The sequence below is a fragment of the Octopus bimaculoides genome, chromosome 19 (assembly GCF_001194135.2).
Source record: "Octopus bimaculoides isolate UCB-OBI-ISO-001 chromosome 19, ASM119413v2, whole genome shotgun sequence".
Classification (NCBI taxonomy): domain Eukaryota; kingdom Metazoa; phylum Mollusca; class Cephalopoda; order Octopoda; family Octopodidae; genus Octopus; species Octopus bimaculoides.
This window is the reverse complement of record NC_068999.1, coordinates 30,811,983-30,830,167: the sequence shown is the minus strand read 5'-3', so window position 1 is coordinate 30,830,167 and position 18,185 is coordinate 30,811,983. Positions and strand designations below refer to the sequence as shown.

The 18,185-nt window shown below is 35.4% G+C and overlaps 1 protein-coding gene across 9 annotated transcripts in view; it reads left to right on the top strand.

The window, feature by feature from the left end:
- LOC106871878 (blood vessel epicardial substance-B) overlaps positions 1 to 18,185 on the top strand; it is a 535,134-nt gene that overhangs the window by 127,599 nt on the left and 389,350 nt on the right. For all 9 annotated transcript variants that reach the window (XM_014918623.2, XM_052974861.1, XM_014918629.2 and 6 more), the window contains exon 2: positions 3,610 to 3,638. In XM_014918623.2, coding sequence (XP_014774109.1) covers positions 3,630 to 3,638 — 9 coding nt within the window. In that variant the 5' untranslated portion in view covers positions 3,610 to 3,629. The remainder of the gene's footprint in view (positions 1 to 3,609; positions 3,639 to 18,185) is intronic.

Below are 18,185 nucleotides of genomic sequence, written 5' to 3'. Positions count from 1 at the left end.
GTGGGTGTTTTTACGTGCCACCAGCACGAGGGCCAGTCAGGCAGGTACTGACAACGGCCACGCTCGAAATGATGTGTTTTACGTGCCACCTGCACAGGAGCCAGTCCATCGGCACTGGCAACGATCTTGCTCGGATGTCTTACTGGCAAAGGCCACGCTCGCATTGGTGTATTACGTGCCACCTGCACAGGAGCCAGTCCATCGGCACTGGCAACGATCACGCTTGGACGGTGCCATCATGATTTTGCTTTCGCTTGCCCCAAGAGGTCTTCGCAAGCCGAGTTTAGTGTTCCTACAAATTTAGTTCGATTTTGATTTCGATTGCCTCAACAGGTCTTCGCAAGCGGAGTTTAGTGTCCAATGAAGGAATGTTACACGTAAGTGGGCTGGCTACATCCCTGGCAAAGGCCTTCGATTTTGGTCTCACTTGGCTTGCCTGGTCTTCTCATACACAACATATTTCCAAAGGTCACGGTCACAAGTCATTGCCTCGGTGAGGCCTAATGTTCGGAGGTCGTGCTTCACCACTTCATCCCAGGTCTTCCATGGGTTCCCTCAAACGCTAGGGTGTGGCACTTTTTCACGCAGCTATCCTCATCCATTCTCACCACATGTCCATACCAACGCAATCGTCTCTCTTGCACACCACAACTGATGCTTCTTATGTTCAACTTTTCTCTCAAGATACTTACGCTCTGTCAGGTATGCACACTGACATTACTCATCTATCGGAGCATACTGGCTTCATTTCTTGCGAGCTTTCCTGTTTCGTTTTCCTATCTTGTTTTCTGTCCGCCACTACCCTCCACGAAAACAATTTAATTTGTGTTGGTGGGAAAAACCATTTTAACGATGCGTACTGCCTTAATTCTTTGAAACGCCGGAGTTTTAATGGTGGCAGCTGATGAAGGGGATGTTTCTATGTGGCCTGCTTGTTTGTTGCACCTTGTTTACCATTTTGTCCTTGTTCTTTTGCCACGTCATGTACCCAGTTATGTATCTATATGTACATGTAGATAAACGTATATACATACATGTACATATATATGCATATACTCATATATTGTTTATATATATATATATGTATATATAAATTTAGTGAATGGAGTAAAACACATATGTTAACTGCATACTTTTATTTCCAGCATATGTTTCGAAGATTACAAATTATACCTTCCTTTTATTTGTTGGAAATAAAAGTATGCAGTTAACATATACATTTTACTCCATTTACTAAATTTATATATACTCAAGTACCCAAAATAACAAGGAGTTTCTACCTCATAAACAGAAGTTACACCACAGTCATTTTGTGATCTTTGCTACCCTGGTATCTATTAACCAATTTATTTTATCCGAGTTATTTATTAACTAGGAGAAAATAAATACATATAATGAAATATATGTATGTATATATATATATATATATATATATATATATATATATATATATAAACATATACATATATAATAAGATTCAGGTGCATAAGACACTTGAAGGTAAGGCATCGGGTTAGGTCAGAATTAAAATGCATACACAGCAATTATATAGATAAATACCAACCTTGGTACAGAAGTACTGGCAGAACAATATTCAGGTTATGTAAACAATTAATTGAACTTAACTGAGTATATCATCAGCCCTTAGGCTAATTCAGAAATGCACATTTTATCAAATATACATGCCAAGTATACTTCAGAACATGTAAGGGGCAGGTTCTGAGAATGGTGAATTATAAATAACAAATGATGGATAGGTATCAATTCATTGCTGCCATTTCTAACAAACTTTTTAATTGATTAATGAATACATTATATCATTATAAAAAATGTTCTCCTCAAATGGATACACAAATTTTACAATTAAGACCGTTTAAAAAAAAATTTAATCCATGGCATATACATATTTAGTGATTTCACTATCAATGCTTGTTGTAGAATCTTTCCAACCTGTCTGAGATCACAGCTGTTTCTATGATACAAACTTTCTATTTTAAAGTCATCTAAATTAAAATTTTCCAACAAAATTTCAAGTTAATCTATGTTCCCAAACACCAACTTAATAATGACCATGTAATTTTATTAAGTCCTTCATTATTTTCAAAATTAATTGGAATAAAGACTGTGCTTCCACAGAAATATGATAAAAAGGTTAAAAAAAAAAACCTTTGACAATGTTGTCAGTATGATCATAATGGAAATAGTTCTTTGACCACAAGTTTAACTTGGGGTTAAACAATAACAACAACAAAACAATGGAAGCTTTACACTGTTACTCAAGCTGCAAGAAATGGCAGTGAAAATTTTTCTCAAATTACATCTTGTCATCTTGTAAGAAAGGACATGCTAGATAATGTGGTCTTAGATAGTTGAGATGCATACTGGGATATTTGTAGTCATAAGTCAACTTGATTAGAGATTATATGGAGCTAAATGACAATGGTAACAATAAAAGAGAGTGAAATTGAGCAATAAAATAGTCCTTGTTGCTGGAAACATCCTTGAAAACATTTGTAATGGTAGATTCTGTAATGTTCCATTAGACATCAGTCAAATTGATTCTTAGATTTCAAATAGAAAATACGGAAATAACATGGCAGCCATTTTGAGGAAGTTTGTCTGAAATAAATGGTGTCATAAAGGAGGGGTTTTTTCAGTTCTAAAATTACTCACAGCAATAATTATTTTCTGCAAAGAATTCTTCATGATGTATACTTACACCGTCTAGCTAAATGGATGTTTATAGAAAATGTCCATTCTTTTTCTTTTTGTGGCCAAGTCCTGTGTCTCCTTAAATAATAATGACCACAAATGTCTCTCTCTCTCTCTCTCTCTCTCTCTCTCTCTCTCTCTCACACACACACACACACACACACACACACAGACATACATACCCAAGGTGTTTCTTTTGTCTTTCCTATAAAGTTTATAATGACAATATTTTGCCCCTATTTTATATGACTGCTGTGACCATAAAGGCACATGGTGTACTGGTTAGAGTATCGGGCTCACAATCATGAGGTAGTGAGTTCAATTCCTGGACCAGGCTGTGTGTTGTGTTCTTGAGCTAGACACTTTATTTCATGGTGCTCCAGTTCACTTGGCTGTAGAAATGAGTTGTGACATTACAGGTGCCAAACTGTATCAGCCTTTCCCTTTCCCTTGGATGATATCAGTGGCATGAAGAGGGGTCGCTGGTATGCATGGTCACCTGCTGGTCTTCCATAAACAATTTTGCCTGGACTTGTGCCTCAGAGGGTAAGTTTCTAGGTGCAATCTCATGGTCATTCATGACCGAAGGGTGTCTTTACTCTTTTTTACTGTCACCATACATTCATAGAGTGTCTGCTTATCTGGTATATCTCAAGGTTTGTTCTATACTTTACAGTACATTCTTGACAATCAGAAATATCCACGAATATATATCTGTTTACTGCTACATATGAATGTGTGTGTGTGTTAGAATACTGCTGTAAAATGTGTGTGCACTAGAAATCAGTGTTTGGGAGATTGTGAAATAAACAGAAGTGATGAAAAAAGATGAAAAAATATAAGTAAATAAATAAATACATCATCTAATAATATATCTTTTTTTTAATTTTATTCCAGAGGACGGACATTGAATCCACATGACTGAAGTAAGTCATTTTCTAATATTTCTATTTTGGAAATAGATATATAGATGAATATTTTAATATTATTGATACAGAATATAGTCAAGATATATTCCTGAAGTGGAATTGAATTGAATTTGGCTTTATTTAATTTTCTTATATCTGAATCAAGAAAGTGTGGTCACAATTAGAATTGTTTCTTGATAGCAATGTGTAAATGATGTATCTATATATCTCATGAAACATATTTAAAGAAATATATTATACTTCCTGTACAGCATTCTTTTTTTTTTTTTTTGTTCTTTCCTTCTTTCTACATTTATTTTCATACCTCCATATCTATTATCACAGTTCTATATATCTACATATTATCACAATTTTATATATCTACATATTATCACAGTTCTATAACCTACATATTATCACAGTTCTGCATACCTACATATTATCAGAGTTCTGTATACCTATATGGTATACTCAATTCATACAAAGGATAGTCCTGAAGATTGAAATCCAATAAAATGGAGAACATGCACCTAAATGAAATAATACAGGTAGAATCTTCCTGTCAAAACTTCTGTAAAAACAGACCAGACATAATGATCTGTGAGAGATAAAGTATCTACAGTAATAGAAATCATTTGCTAAGTGTATGTGTTAACATGTAAGTATAATTCATTCAGCACTTTTTTTTTCTCTCTCCATTCATCTCGCACATTCTCTCTCTGTCTCTATCTATCAATCTCTTTATTTATCTGCCTGTATCTTTTGAAATACTGTAGTAACCATCCATTTTATTACAATTGCCACTTCTATCTCTTCAGCTCATTAAGTGAGGGTATTAATCCACCTGCAATCTATTTTATCTACTGTCACCAAATAAATAGAAACTTGTCTTTATTGGCTTCGAATGCTTCTAGGAGATTAGAACAAGTTTCCACCCCTCTCTCCTTCAAATTGGGTGTCAACTGCCAAGGTACCCACTTTGCACACATTTTCAGTTACCCAAAGTCTTCCACCATCTTCCGCAATGCATTTTAACTACAGTCCAGTTATGCAGTAGGTTCAGACCTCATGACTCAGCTGACTGCATAAACCAACCTGTACATTCACTGGTGACTTGTGTCAGTGGTTACAGTTGATAGTCTCCTCCTGTGTGGTTTGTCTTCAATCCTGGATTACCCTTTGTTTTATCCTTCTTTAAACTTTTTCATTGATCTGTGCACATTGCTCTTATCAATGATGTCATCTTTGGAAACAGTCTGTAGCTTTTTATGGATGTCAAAAAGTCTGCAGCCTCCTTCATCAAGAACTCAATGATAGAACATTGCTTCTGCTTGGAATTTATTATTTTCCTGATTTATAATAGAAGAGTTGCTCTACCAACATGTGCAATTTGAATGATTTATGTCAGTTAGTATAAAGCTAGGCACACTTTTGCCTTATTTTCAGTTCAACATCTGCAGTTGATTTCTATGGTCAGTTTCCATATTTGGTGACTGTGGAGCTCTGGTAGATGAAGGAGCTGACAAACTCCTTTGACATCCAGGCAATATGGAAAGGGGGAAGGTCTGAACCTTCAACAACATGCATCAGACAGGTTATTACCTTTTTTTTTGTTTTTTACTTGCTGGTTTTGGAAGAAGTAGTGATGTTTCAGCTCTCTTAAAAACATGTATGCTTGTCTTGGATCTTTGTAAGTCATCAGCAGCAGGAAAGATATGAATTGGGAAGGAATTGCCGAGGACTAACATTCTAAGAAAGAAAGACTGAGTATCATGATAAGTATGAAGCTTGTGGATACAACAAGGACAATGAGAGAAAGTAAGATAGGAATGCCTGAGTGAAGATGGTATAATTGCAGCCAGTACTGTAAAGTAGAGGTCATTATAGCAGCAGTAGAAAAGATAGAGACACATTACAGTATGCCTATAGACCAGAGACTTAAGTGTGTTTTTACTGAAGACAGCCACTTGGTTCAAATTTTGTCAGAAGCATTCTGCTGTGCCCTTAGTGTAGTTTAATCACATCTAATAATAGCTGTTTAGACACATTGCAATATTGATCTCTTGGCATGAAAAGCAATTTGTTTCTTTAAAAACATCTTCTCTGATGATTTACAAGCAAATAGAAAACTCTGCCAAACATTCCTATACTGGAAAATACAAGGTGTCCCAAAAGTCACTGATGGGTTTCAATTTTTAATAACATCCTTAAGTTTATAAATAAATGCATGAAAGTTTGATACAATATAAAGGATATAATGGAAATTAATATACACAAGTCAAATTTTGCAACACCACTACATCACATATCAAAAATGACATCGCTTAAATGGCAGCCATTTTCAACTTCACACGCATGTGCTCTTTCCAAAACTTGCACCATAACACTCAAAAGAGTTTCAAACCCACTTCTCTGATTAATTTATTGATGTTCTCCTTCAGTTGCACTAGGGTCTCCTGTTTGTTGATGTAAACCCTCTCTTTCAGGTATCCCCATAAGAAAAAATTCCAGCTAGTCAACTCTGGAAAACGTGAAAGACATTGCCATAGTGGGAAATTTTTCTCTCTCCAAAGCACTGCCATAGCAACTGCTTTGTTTTTCTTGCAGCATGAACAGTTGTCCCATCTTGCTGGAACCGTATGTGAGGTCTACTTTGAATGGCCTTCATATTCCCCAAACTTGACTGACCTGGATATTTTCTTGTGGGGATACCTGAAAGAGAGGATTTACATCAACAAACCAGAGACCCTGGGGCAACTGAAGGAGAAGATCAATAAATAAATCAGGGAAGCAGTGTAAGTTTTGGAAAGTTTTGGTACAAGTTTTGGAAGGAGCATAGGTGTGCAAAGCCGAAAATAGCTGCCATTTAAGCGATGTCATTTTTCATACGTGATGTAGTGGTGTTGCAAAATTTAACTTGTGCATATTAATTTCTATTATGACCTTTATATTTTATCAAAATTTCATGAATTTATTTGTAAAGTTAAGGAAGTTATCAAAAATTGAAACTTTTTAGTAACTTTTGGGACACCCTGTATATAAGAAGCAAATTATGAAATAGTGAATGTTCTCAGGAATCTAATTATTTCTTGATTGTTAATTAATTCAATAAAAAAAAATGTCAAGCTTAATCTGAGTATAATGGCAACAAAATCAGTTATTGATGTATTAAGAAATGTATTAAGAATAATAAATTTTGTAATTTCCTGGAACCTTTCTAATGAATATCATCATTTAACTATCGTCACTTGGTTTCATTTAGAATATATTGAGATATGTAGCTTGAAACAATCATCTATGTAGTTTGAGAGTTTGATGTAACAATAATTGTAATTGATGCTAACTCATTATGGCATTATTATTTCTTATGCTTTCAGCTGGATTCTTAGTATAAACTATTTTATTGTTGATATTTCAAATCATTTGGGTTTATAATGCACATCCAAAATATAACTCAGACATACAACAAGAAATGCAGAATATGTAAAATGCCCAAATTTCCATAAATTTTTTTTCAAGGGATGAGAATAACCAGATGTCTTTGATACTTTCTTTCTTCTCTTTCATCTGATCTCTGCTAAATCATTAGTTTGGTGTTATTAACTTTGCAATTATCTTGTATGTTTAATTAGCAAAGTGGGAGAGATTGTAGTAATATGTAAGTAACTCTCATTTCTTCATACTAATACTTACATTTCATGTTGTCATGATGTGTAATGAATTATTGTCTTCACTGACATTATTAACAATAGAGAAAGGTAGGTATCAAATTTATGGGAAATTCAAAATTGGAAATTGTGATTTTGAAACTTTCCCAAGGACCAGTGAAATAGTTTCAACTAGGAACTGGAATGCACTTTCAGATTGAAGTCATCAAAAAAATACTTATACTTTATAACACTGGCTGAGAGAGAGAGAGAGAGAGAGAGAGGGAGAGGGAGTGTGTGTGTGTGTGTGTGTGTGTGTGTGTGTGTGTGTGTGTGTGTGTGTGTGTGTGTGTGTGTGTGTGTGTGTGTGTGTGTGTGATAAGATATTGAACTGTTGCAAACCACCATCATCATCATTTTATGTCTGTTATCAAGCTGGAAAAGGCTGTATTGGTCAGTAATGTCCATATCAGTTGTTATTCAGAATTACTGCCATCTTAGATATCTCACTCATACAGTTGTGGTATGACTTTTTAGTTTTCAGCAGTTGGATGCTCTTCCTAATAGCAGTCACTTTACAAAGTGTACTGGGTGCATTTTCATGCTACCAGCACAGTGAATTTGTCTTCTCCACACAATACCTCTGAGTGTACTGGATACATCTTATTGTAACACCAGCATGATAAGATTGTCTTAAACCCTGCAAAACTTTCTTTTGTATATTGTCCTAATTCATTCTAGGCAATGTGACGAAGAGAGAGAATAGGGAATAGTGCAATGACAGAAAATCCAGGACAATCAAATAAAGAAAGTGAAAGAGTATGAGAAGAGAAATAGAATGGTTTGAGCAAGAGAGTGTAAGAGGTGGGAGTAACAGAAGAGAGACAGTGATGATTGTTAAATGTTTGATAGAGAGTACAATGTAAATAAACAAAGTTTATGTCATAAAAGTTTGCTCAGAAAATGTTATTAACAATGTGATGGCATTCTTAAAGGAATTTATCTTGATATGAAACAACAGATCCTGCTTGGTCCTAAAACCAAGGATGCCAGAAAATTGGTAATGTACCTCTGCTGTTATTGGGGAAAATGGAGGTGGTGGTATTTTTGTCATGATGGTAAGGATGGTTATGTTATTGGAAGTTGTGTTAGTGAAGATGGCATTACAGGCAATGGTAGTGTAAATGGTGGTGGTAGTTTCTGTATTAAATATGATATTGATGGTGATGGTAGTGATTGTACTTTAGGTGGTGTTGATGATGATGTTATGTTGTTTATGGTGGTAGTAGTATCATAGATGTTAATGGAATTGTAGATGGCAGCGGTGGTGGCAGCAGCGGTGGTGGCAGCAGTGGCGGCGGCAGTGATGACAGTGGCAGTAGTGGTGGTGGTGGTGCTGCTGCTGCTGCTGCAACACAACTGAGTAACTACGCCCTTGGAACAGGTAGCCACCTTAAATATTCCTAATTAGAATGTTAAATACTTGCAATGCTATTAATATCAGTATAACAGAAACATTGAGAACTGTGACTAATACCATTTGCTAAGTTTGTTTCTGTATCAGTTGTCAAATCACAATTTTTATTGAGTCTGGACCAACTCAAAGCTTGACAGCCTGATTCTATATTTGTTCAACAAAGATACAAGCATAAAAACATCAAAACTAGTAAAAATGACGGGAGGCTGGAGGTTTATACGTTTGGCTCTCTAGTCCAAGAGCTTCTGTTAAGTCTGTATTTGCTACCACCCTGCTTCTTTGTACCTTCTCACTAACCCCTCTCTCTCTATATATGTATCTCTCTCTCTCTCACCCTCTGTCCTTGTACCCTCTCTACTATACAGCAAGTATAACTAACATTGGTACTTTGTACAGCTCTCCTCCTCTATCACCAGCTCCCCTCACCACTCTGTTTTGTTATTTTTCTCTCATCCCCTCCACCCATCCTGTTTTTCTACAATCATTGAACTCATTACTATTCATATTCTCAGTCTGTACCATGAACATCATGGAAAAGTGTAGTCTCCTCAGATGTAGGGGCCATTAGGCATTCTCATTAGCACTGATGTCCTAATAAAATGCATCCAATATACTATGTAAAGTGATTGGCAAACAAATGAAGATGACATAACCTTAAGAAGACTCTTTAATTTTGGCAAAGAGATGATAATCTCTGTTGTGCTGGTACCATGATAACAAGTATCGTGTTCATTGTGATAATTGAGAGAGTTTTTTTAAGGCCTATTTCATTAATATTTGCACAATCTTCATTTTCAATTTCGTCAGTTTTCCTGTAACTTTTTGGTTCTAGGTGATATCAAAAAGGTTCCAGACTAGTTATGTGTGATAAAAAAATAACTTATTTACGAAAGTTTTAACCTCATCTCCTTTGAAATAGTCACCTTGCACAGGAATACACTAGTTCCAGCGTTCCTGCCACTTTTGGAATCTTGCCTGGAAGTCATTTTCCATAAGTAAGTCAAGTACCGTCTGTGATTCACTCTTGATCTTGACAACAGTGTTAAAACAGCGATCTTTGAGCTGCATTTTCATCTTGGGAAAGAGATGGAAGTCTGCAGGTGCTAAATCCGGGGAATAGGATGGGTGCAGGAGTGATACCATGTTGTTTTTGACAAGAAACTCATGAGTGAGGAGAGCTTGGTGACAGAGTACATTGTTGGGAAGAATCCAATTCTTTGCAGGCATTATGATTGCCTGCAGGGACCCATACGACAGACCACCAACATCAGCAATGTTATTGATTGCCCTCTCACAATCCTCTCATGCACAAGCTGATGAATTTTCTCCACGTTTCCAGGGGCGGTGCTTGTGACAGGTTTTCCAGTTCACACATCGTCTTCCAAGGATGTTCTGCTTTTGAAGTGCCCTCCATGAGGCCCAACATTCGTCCCATGTCCCGTGTGTTTTCTTGAGTCTACCTCTTCCAAAAGTTCCCTTTACAATTAGAGATTGGTACTTCTTTACACAGCTGTCCTCATCTATATGCATGACATGACCATACCAGTGCAGTCGTCTTTCTTGCACACCACATCTGATGCTTCTTATACCTAGCTTTCTCTTAAGATACTTACACTTTGTCATACATGCACACTGACATTGCACATCCAGCGAAACATACTAGCTTCATTTCTTTCAAGCCTATATATATAGTAGAAACTACTATATATATAATATATATAATATAGTATATATATATCACATCACATCACATCACACCACCATGCACACACTAGCACAGACCACTTCCCAGCCCCATACCATCATACACACACCTACACATACACACATGCACATACATGCTCTCTTATACACACGCACCTTCGTTTTGGGATCACCACTACTTTATTATCTCCCCTTCTTCCTACCTCTCCTGTGCGACTCTTCTGTCCAGCATTCGCCATGATAGATCGCTAGCCACTACACATTCTCTATTTTCTTTCCTTGTTTCTTTCTGTGTTCCTTTCTGTGGAAGAGCGTAGTCTCGAAACGTTAAAGACTTTTTCACTTCCCAAGCATTAAACTAATACATCTGTTCGTTATCTACACCACCTGTCTTCATCTTTTGTTTTTTTGTGAATTCCCCCCCCCCCCCTGAACAGATGTATAGCATAGTTTCTACTATATGTATATAGTAGAAACAATGGATACAGAAGATAAAGTATACTGGAAACTTTATTAATCACACTGATCATTTCGATACATCTTGCATCACTCCCTTGCAGGTGGGAAACTATGTAAAATTTAGTTTGGTCATTCAGTGATGTTAAATGATTTGGCAGGTGAAAATATATTCAGTGTTTCTAAAGTGTAATGTGATGTACATGAGTAGTAAAATACAAATGAACTGAGAGAAAAACTGGGTATAAGAGGAATTAGATGTAGTGTGCAAGAAAGAAGCCTATGCTAGTATGGTCATGTAATGCATATGGTCACAATGATAGCTACATAACGAAGAGCTAAGCACTCAAATGTTATTGGAACTTGTGGAAGAAGGAAACCCAGGGAGATATAACATGAACTGGTGAACACTGATCTGAAGATGTTGCATCTCATGAAGATGAGAAAGCACCATGCTGATGGGCAATACGCTGTGTCAGAGAAGATCCACCCACCCATGCAAACAAGGTGAAAGATATTTTTAAAAGGGCCATTTATACCTGTTAAATCATCATCTACTGCCCCTCTAGTTTATTCAGTCCTCTTTTATTTCTCTATATTTTATTCACCTAATCCCTGTGCCATGGCATCAAGGAAATGAGAGAAAACTTTATATCTGTCCATAAGCAATCTCCTTTTCTACCACCAATCATTCTCCCATGACTTCTTTCTCCTACCACTCCCTCACTCCCAGGTCATTAACTATCAACATCTATCATCCTTTCTTATCACCAAACATTTCTGTGAATCACGTTTTCCTCCACCTCTCTCTCTCTCTCTCTCTCTCCAGTAAATATGCAGCAACATTAATGTTTTTTTTTTTCCATCACAATGCCTGAATAATTAAAGATTGATTGCATTGGATCTGATGGTATCTGATATACTCTCCCCAGTCTCTCTCTCACCAGCAAATGTAACTTTTAATACTGTCTTCTCAGTGCTGCTAGATATTATACTCTTTCACTCACATTGCCCTTTTACTGACATCCATTACACTCATACCATTGCCACTCACACTATTCATCATTCATGAACTTTCTCACTGATTGACATTACAGTTCTGTGCTGCTAAACATTACTCAGTTGATCCCAGATCACTCATTATTGACATCCATCACACTCTTAATGTCAATCATTTCTAATGATTAGTCATAACTTGCTCTCCAAAATTCTACTCTCACAACACTCAGCCAATACTATACTCCTGCCATTATTTCCTCCTTCATCGTGCCTTTTAGCATTCTCTTTCTCATTTTTCCTTTCTTCCACACTGTCATCTTACAATACTCTTGCTTTTTTTCTCCTTCACATCTTGGTTTTCTGCTATAACTTTTTTCTCTTTTCATTTTATTGGTCATGTCATGAACAGAGACAATATAGTGATGAGAACCCCTATTGTTTTGCAGAGCACAAGGCATCAACTATGTCAGTGCCAGGATAAAACACAGTACACTCTGTAAACTAGTTGGTAAACAAGCAGGGGCAATGTAGGGTGTTGAAAGGAGCTATTAGTTTTGTTTTCTTGAGGACTAGACTACCTCTATAACGTTGGTGCCAAGATAAAATGTACCAGTGCACTGTGAATGTGAAGTGGTAGGAGTTAGAAAATGATCTAGCCATAGATATTGTGACAAAATGAAATACAAACAAGACATTGTCTCCAGACACGGTTAGGAGGACAGTATATCCAAATAAGGACTAACTTAAACTGTTATAGCTCACCTTACATAGTCTAGCAAGAAAAACAAATGTAGAATTATATTTTTAGCTGTGTATAGACTGATTATACAGTTGTCCATGTTTAAAAATGTGACGATATGATCTCAAAATATTACATCATGTGAAGATGACAAAAGACTACATTGAATGGCAATATGCAGTGCTAGAGATGATCCAACCATCGATGCAAATTAGGTTAAACTAGTTAAAATGAGATTAGTGATAGTAAGTCAAGCATGGGCAACCTGTGGCTTGTGGGTGGCATGTAGCCTTTGACATGTTGTTGTGTGGCCCTCGATGAGTTTCTAGGTTATTAATTTCATACTAAGAGAAATAAACTTTCATACTAAGACAAACAAAATAAAAAAGAACTGCAAAAATTCAGTGTAAAGTGGGTAAGTAATATTTCATGCATATGTGTTTTATCATGCAGTGCTCTCCCACTTGGAAATGGTACAATGCATCCCCCAGTTGACGAAAAGTTGCCCATCCCTGTGTTAAGTCATCATCTACAGCCCCACTTGTTAATTCAATATCCTTTAATCTTTATCAGCCATTCTCCTATTTCATGTATCATAACACTGCAGCTATTGACATTTGCTATATGATTCTATACAATTAAAGACAATGACTATATAATTCTATATATCTATAGATTCTGATTATATTGTTTTATAAGTATATAGCCTATTATATTATCATTACCATCATCATCTTTTAACATCCATTCTCCATGCTGGCATGGGTTAGATGGTTTGACTGGAGTTGGCCTGCTCAAGGGCTGCATGAGTTCCATTTGTCTGTTTTGGCATGGTTTCAATGATTGGATGCCCTTCCTAACACCAACCACTTTACAGAGTATACTGGGTGTTTTACATGGCACTGGCACAGGCACCTTTATGTGGTACTTGCACAGGTACTTATACACGGAGAGAGAGAGAGAGAAAGAGAGAGATACCAGGCAAAATTGAGAAACTATGTGGCTCTATATACTCTGAGATATCATATGGCTCTATACGTCTGTAGATAATTGTTACATGGCTCATTATGCTTGTTGCTGTGTGGTTCTGTATACGTATAGGCTGTTCTACATGTATATATACTACGGGTACATGATTTTGTTTGTCTGCAGACAGTGGCAAAATAGTTCTACAGGTATACAAAAAATAACTGGGCATTTCCATTTGTCTATAAATTGAAGCTGATTATATGGGTCCATATGTCTTATAGAATGTCTCTATGATTCTACAGCTCAACAACCTTGACTATATGGTGCTATAAGTCTTTAGCTAGTGGCTAAATGTCTGTAAACTGTAGCCATATGAATTTATATGTCTCTAAACTCTAGCTGTATGATTCCATACATCTATACACTAAGTGGTACTATATCTCTGCAGACTGAAACTATATAGTTCTATAAGTTTATAATCTGTGGTTGTATTGTTCTATAAGTCTATAGACTATTAATGTATAGTTATAAATCTCCATAGACTGAGAGGATACAATTTTTTATGATTACAGTCTATGACTATCTGACCCTATATGTCTACAGACAGTTGAAATATTGTCCTATATGTGCAGAGAATGGCAATGTATACTTCTACATGCATATATACTGTTGTTATATGCTTCAGATCCTGATTTTATGATCCCTTATATCTATAAAGTATGACTCTACATTTCCCTGTGTCTATTTTATTGACTGTGACTATATTGTTCCATATATGTAGTCTCTAGTTCTAAGCTTTTATATGTCTATAGTTTGTAATTATAAGCGTTTTTTATTTGTCTATTGACTGTCTCTAAGATTCAGAATGTCTATAAAATGTAGCCATATGTTTCTAAATACCTAGAGTCTGGATGTATGGTTCTTTACGTCTACAGGCTCTCTGGTTCAATATGTCTATAGACAGTAGTTATATGTTTTTATATGCCTCTAGACTATATAGTTTTATATATCAACACACTGTGTCTATATGGTTCTATTTGTGTATAGATTGTTGTTATATGGTTCTATATACCTATATAGACTGTCAAAATATGTTTCTATTGCTAAATAAATCTGTTATAGACCATGGCTTTATGTTTCAATATGCTTATAATTTGTGTTCATATGGTTCTATAGATTTTGTTGCTTTATTGTTCTAAGTGTCTACTGACTATGACTGTATAGTTTTTATGTGTTTATAGACTCAGGCTACGTGGCTCTATATTTCTATATTTCATAGTTGTATAGTTCTATTTATATATATACTATTTATATATATGTACTGTGGCTGTACATTTCTATATGCCTGTAGGCTGTGGCCATGTGCTTCTATATCTTTTATCTTACATCTTTTACTTGTTTCAGTCATTAGACTGTGGCCATCCTGGAGCACAGCCTTGAAGAATTTCAATGGAATGAATCTACCCCAGTACTTATTTTTTTCATACCCGGCACTTATTCTATTAGTCGCTTTTGCCAAATTGTTAAGTTACAGGGATGTAAACATACCAGCACCAATTATCAAGCAGTGGTGAGGAATAAACACACATGAGTGCACACACACACACACACACACACACACACACACACTCACTCATATATATGTTTATAGACTGTAGCTATGTTTCTAAATGTAGTTACATCCTTCTGTATTTCTTGCAAACAGTTGCTAAATGATTCCATATATCTTTAGACTATGGTTGTATTATCCTATATGTCTATATATTATGGTTATACATTGTATATATATTATATATATTATGTATATATTATGTCTATAGACTGCAGCTATATGCCTCAGCTTTACCTTCAGATTTTGTAGTCATTTCTTTTCATTTTACATTCATTTTATCACCAGTATCAGTGAGCTTAAATTAATGTAGTTGAAATATTTGTAATGGTTTCTTAATTTTCTTAATTAGATCTGTTAATAGACTAACTGATATCTCATTTTTGCCAGCATGCTAAAATGGACATAAAATTTAAAATTTCTCTTTTCTACAAATAAATACATATTCTTCCTATTCATCATATTTTCACTTCTTTATTATCATATCATTGAAATTATTTTAACAACTTTATCTATGACTTCATTGTCTCAATAAAACTAGAAGGTCAAAGAAAAGTTTCGCTTTGATGAAAGTAAGAACAAACAAAAGACATGTTATATAGAGCAGTACTATTAAGTGTGATATAAAAATACTGCTAATACTTTGATATTATTCTGCAGGTTGATATTGCTGTATATTTTAATGCATGAATTTTATATATAATATATGTACGAAGAGGGATGAGGTTCTTTAAAAATGTTATGATTAAATACAGTTTATTTATAAATAGTTTTGTCTGAAGGAAGCTGCTATATCATGGTTGTGAAAGGTTCTCTGAGACTAGTGAGGTCCAGTGGATGAATTGTGTTATGGTTGTTAAAGACCTTCAAAGACAGATGAACTCCAGAAGAAAGGATTGTGTCATCTTGTCAAAAATCTTGTGAGAGCAGTCAAAATTCTTCCAAGATAACTGAGACCTGGTGGAAGTAACTGTGCCATGGATGTCAAAGGTCTGACACTGGAGTGTTTGATATGGTTGATGTTCTTCTTGAACAATTTGAGTTGATGCTTCCAGGGAAAAGTGTTATACTAATCTTATTTCAATGGTAACATCATCGAAGAGTCACCTCAACAGAAATGTCTTTCCAGAGATAATATCCCATGAGTAACAATGCTTTACTTGGTGTAATGCCTTCTCTCCAGATGTATAATCTCTCTGCACCAGTGATGCAATGTCTTACTAGGAATATTTCCTCACCAGTGGACATGCCTTACACAGCTATACTGTTTCCAGTCAGAGATAATATCTCCTCCCTGGGGTTATAATGTCTCCCCACAAAAGATATAATATCCTACCAGAAGTTTAATGTCCTTCATTCTCAGTCTAAGTAGTGAGATTCATTATGACATTAGCAGTATTTCTGAAGTCCAAAAACAACTTGGATGAGCTGGTGCAGTTGTGGGCTCATTGGACAAGGGTGTTTTGGTACTACCAAAATCTGTGCAGGAGGACAAAGTTTTGGGTCTTTAGGTCTCTGGTTCTCCCTGTTCTACTCTGTAGTTGTGAGACTTGAGCATTGTCTAGGACTCTTAGGAGCTTCCTGAACTCTTTTGGTACCAGGACACTTTGTAGGATTCAAGGTTACTATTGGTTGGATTTTATATCCAACCATACATCTCTACTCAGAAACTGGGATGTGTCCTGTTACTTGTATGATTCACAAGTGCCAGCTCAGACTGCTCAGTTTTCTGAGTTAGACCCTGCTTACCATGTTCTTTTCACTGAGGATCCAGCTGGATTGATGGTTCATGTTAGTTGACCACATGCTACATGCTACATGGTTACAGCAGATGAGGAGACATCTGATGAAGATTAGGACTGACTGGGACTTTGCTTGATGAGTTGCCCAAAAGGATCAACAAATGGTGAATGCAGCAATGCACTACAATGGTGAATTCCCTCACATACCACATGACCCAACTGATTTGAGATTTAGGCAGGAGAATAAGAAAGATGTGTAAGAAGAAGGGATACAAGAGGAAGACAAAGGGAGAAATGTAAAACTCATGGTAGGGCGTTCTAATAGAGAACATTTAATTATTTAACCATTCTGCCAGGCCTGTATTTAGCTCGGCATTTGTTGTCATTTTCATTAAGACACACTTAACATTTCCCACCCAACCCTCTGTCATAATCTTTTACAGTTCTTACAGCTGGATGTTCTGGCTCTCACCAATGTTGTTGACAAATTTAAAATTCCTATAATTTGGTAATTTCTTTAAGTCATTACAAGAAATATTCTCATGCTACATTTAATATCCAAAGCTTTTGTACAAATTATTTCTCATATAAATTTATTTTAAATTTCTTTGTCATTTGAAGAGTCTAAACAAGAAAAATATTCCCTGACATTGAATAATCTGGTGGAATTAGAGAAATTAATAATATGAAATGCTGAGAAAGATTTCTCAAAGTCTAAATAATTGTTGTTCATTTATAATATTCCATAAAATGTCCAATCACCTTAGCAGTTGTCTGTATTGTTAATAATCATACTATTATTACTATTTAAATTAACGCAATTATCCAAATATAGAATATTTTTTTTAATTCAAAAACAGATTTTTGTCTTTTTTTATCCAAAAGCAATTAAAATCTAGAAAGAAAAATCTTCTAGCTAATATTTAAAAACTAAAACATTAGCATTTATAATTGAAAACAACTTTTTTAATGAATCTTAATTTGAATATCAATGAATATTATTTTTGTTCTTAATTATTTCCCATTAAAATCCTTCTGTCCCCTTCTCAGAAGTCTCATCTAACTTTCTCTCCAGTTTCAACATGGATTATTATCTTGATTAATAAATTTGTGGTGCATTAAATGTTTTCTTCCAATGCAATACTACAAAATATAACTATAAATTTTAGTCAGCACTTTAAGATGTAATAAACAAATGTAAACAATTTGTTTCTATATATATA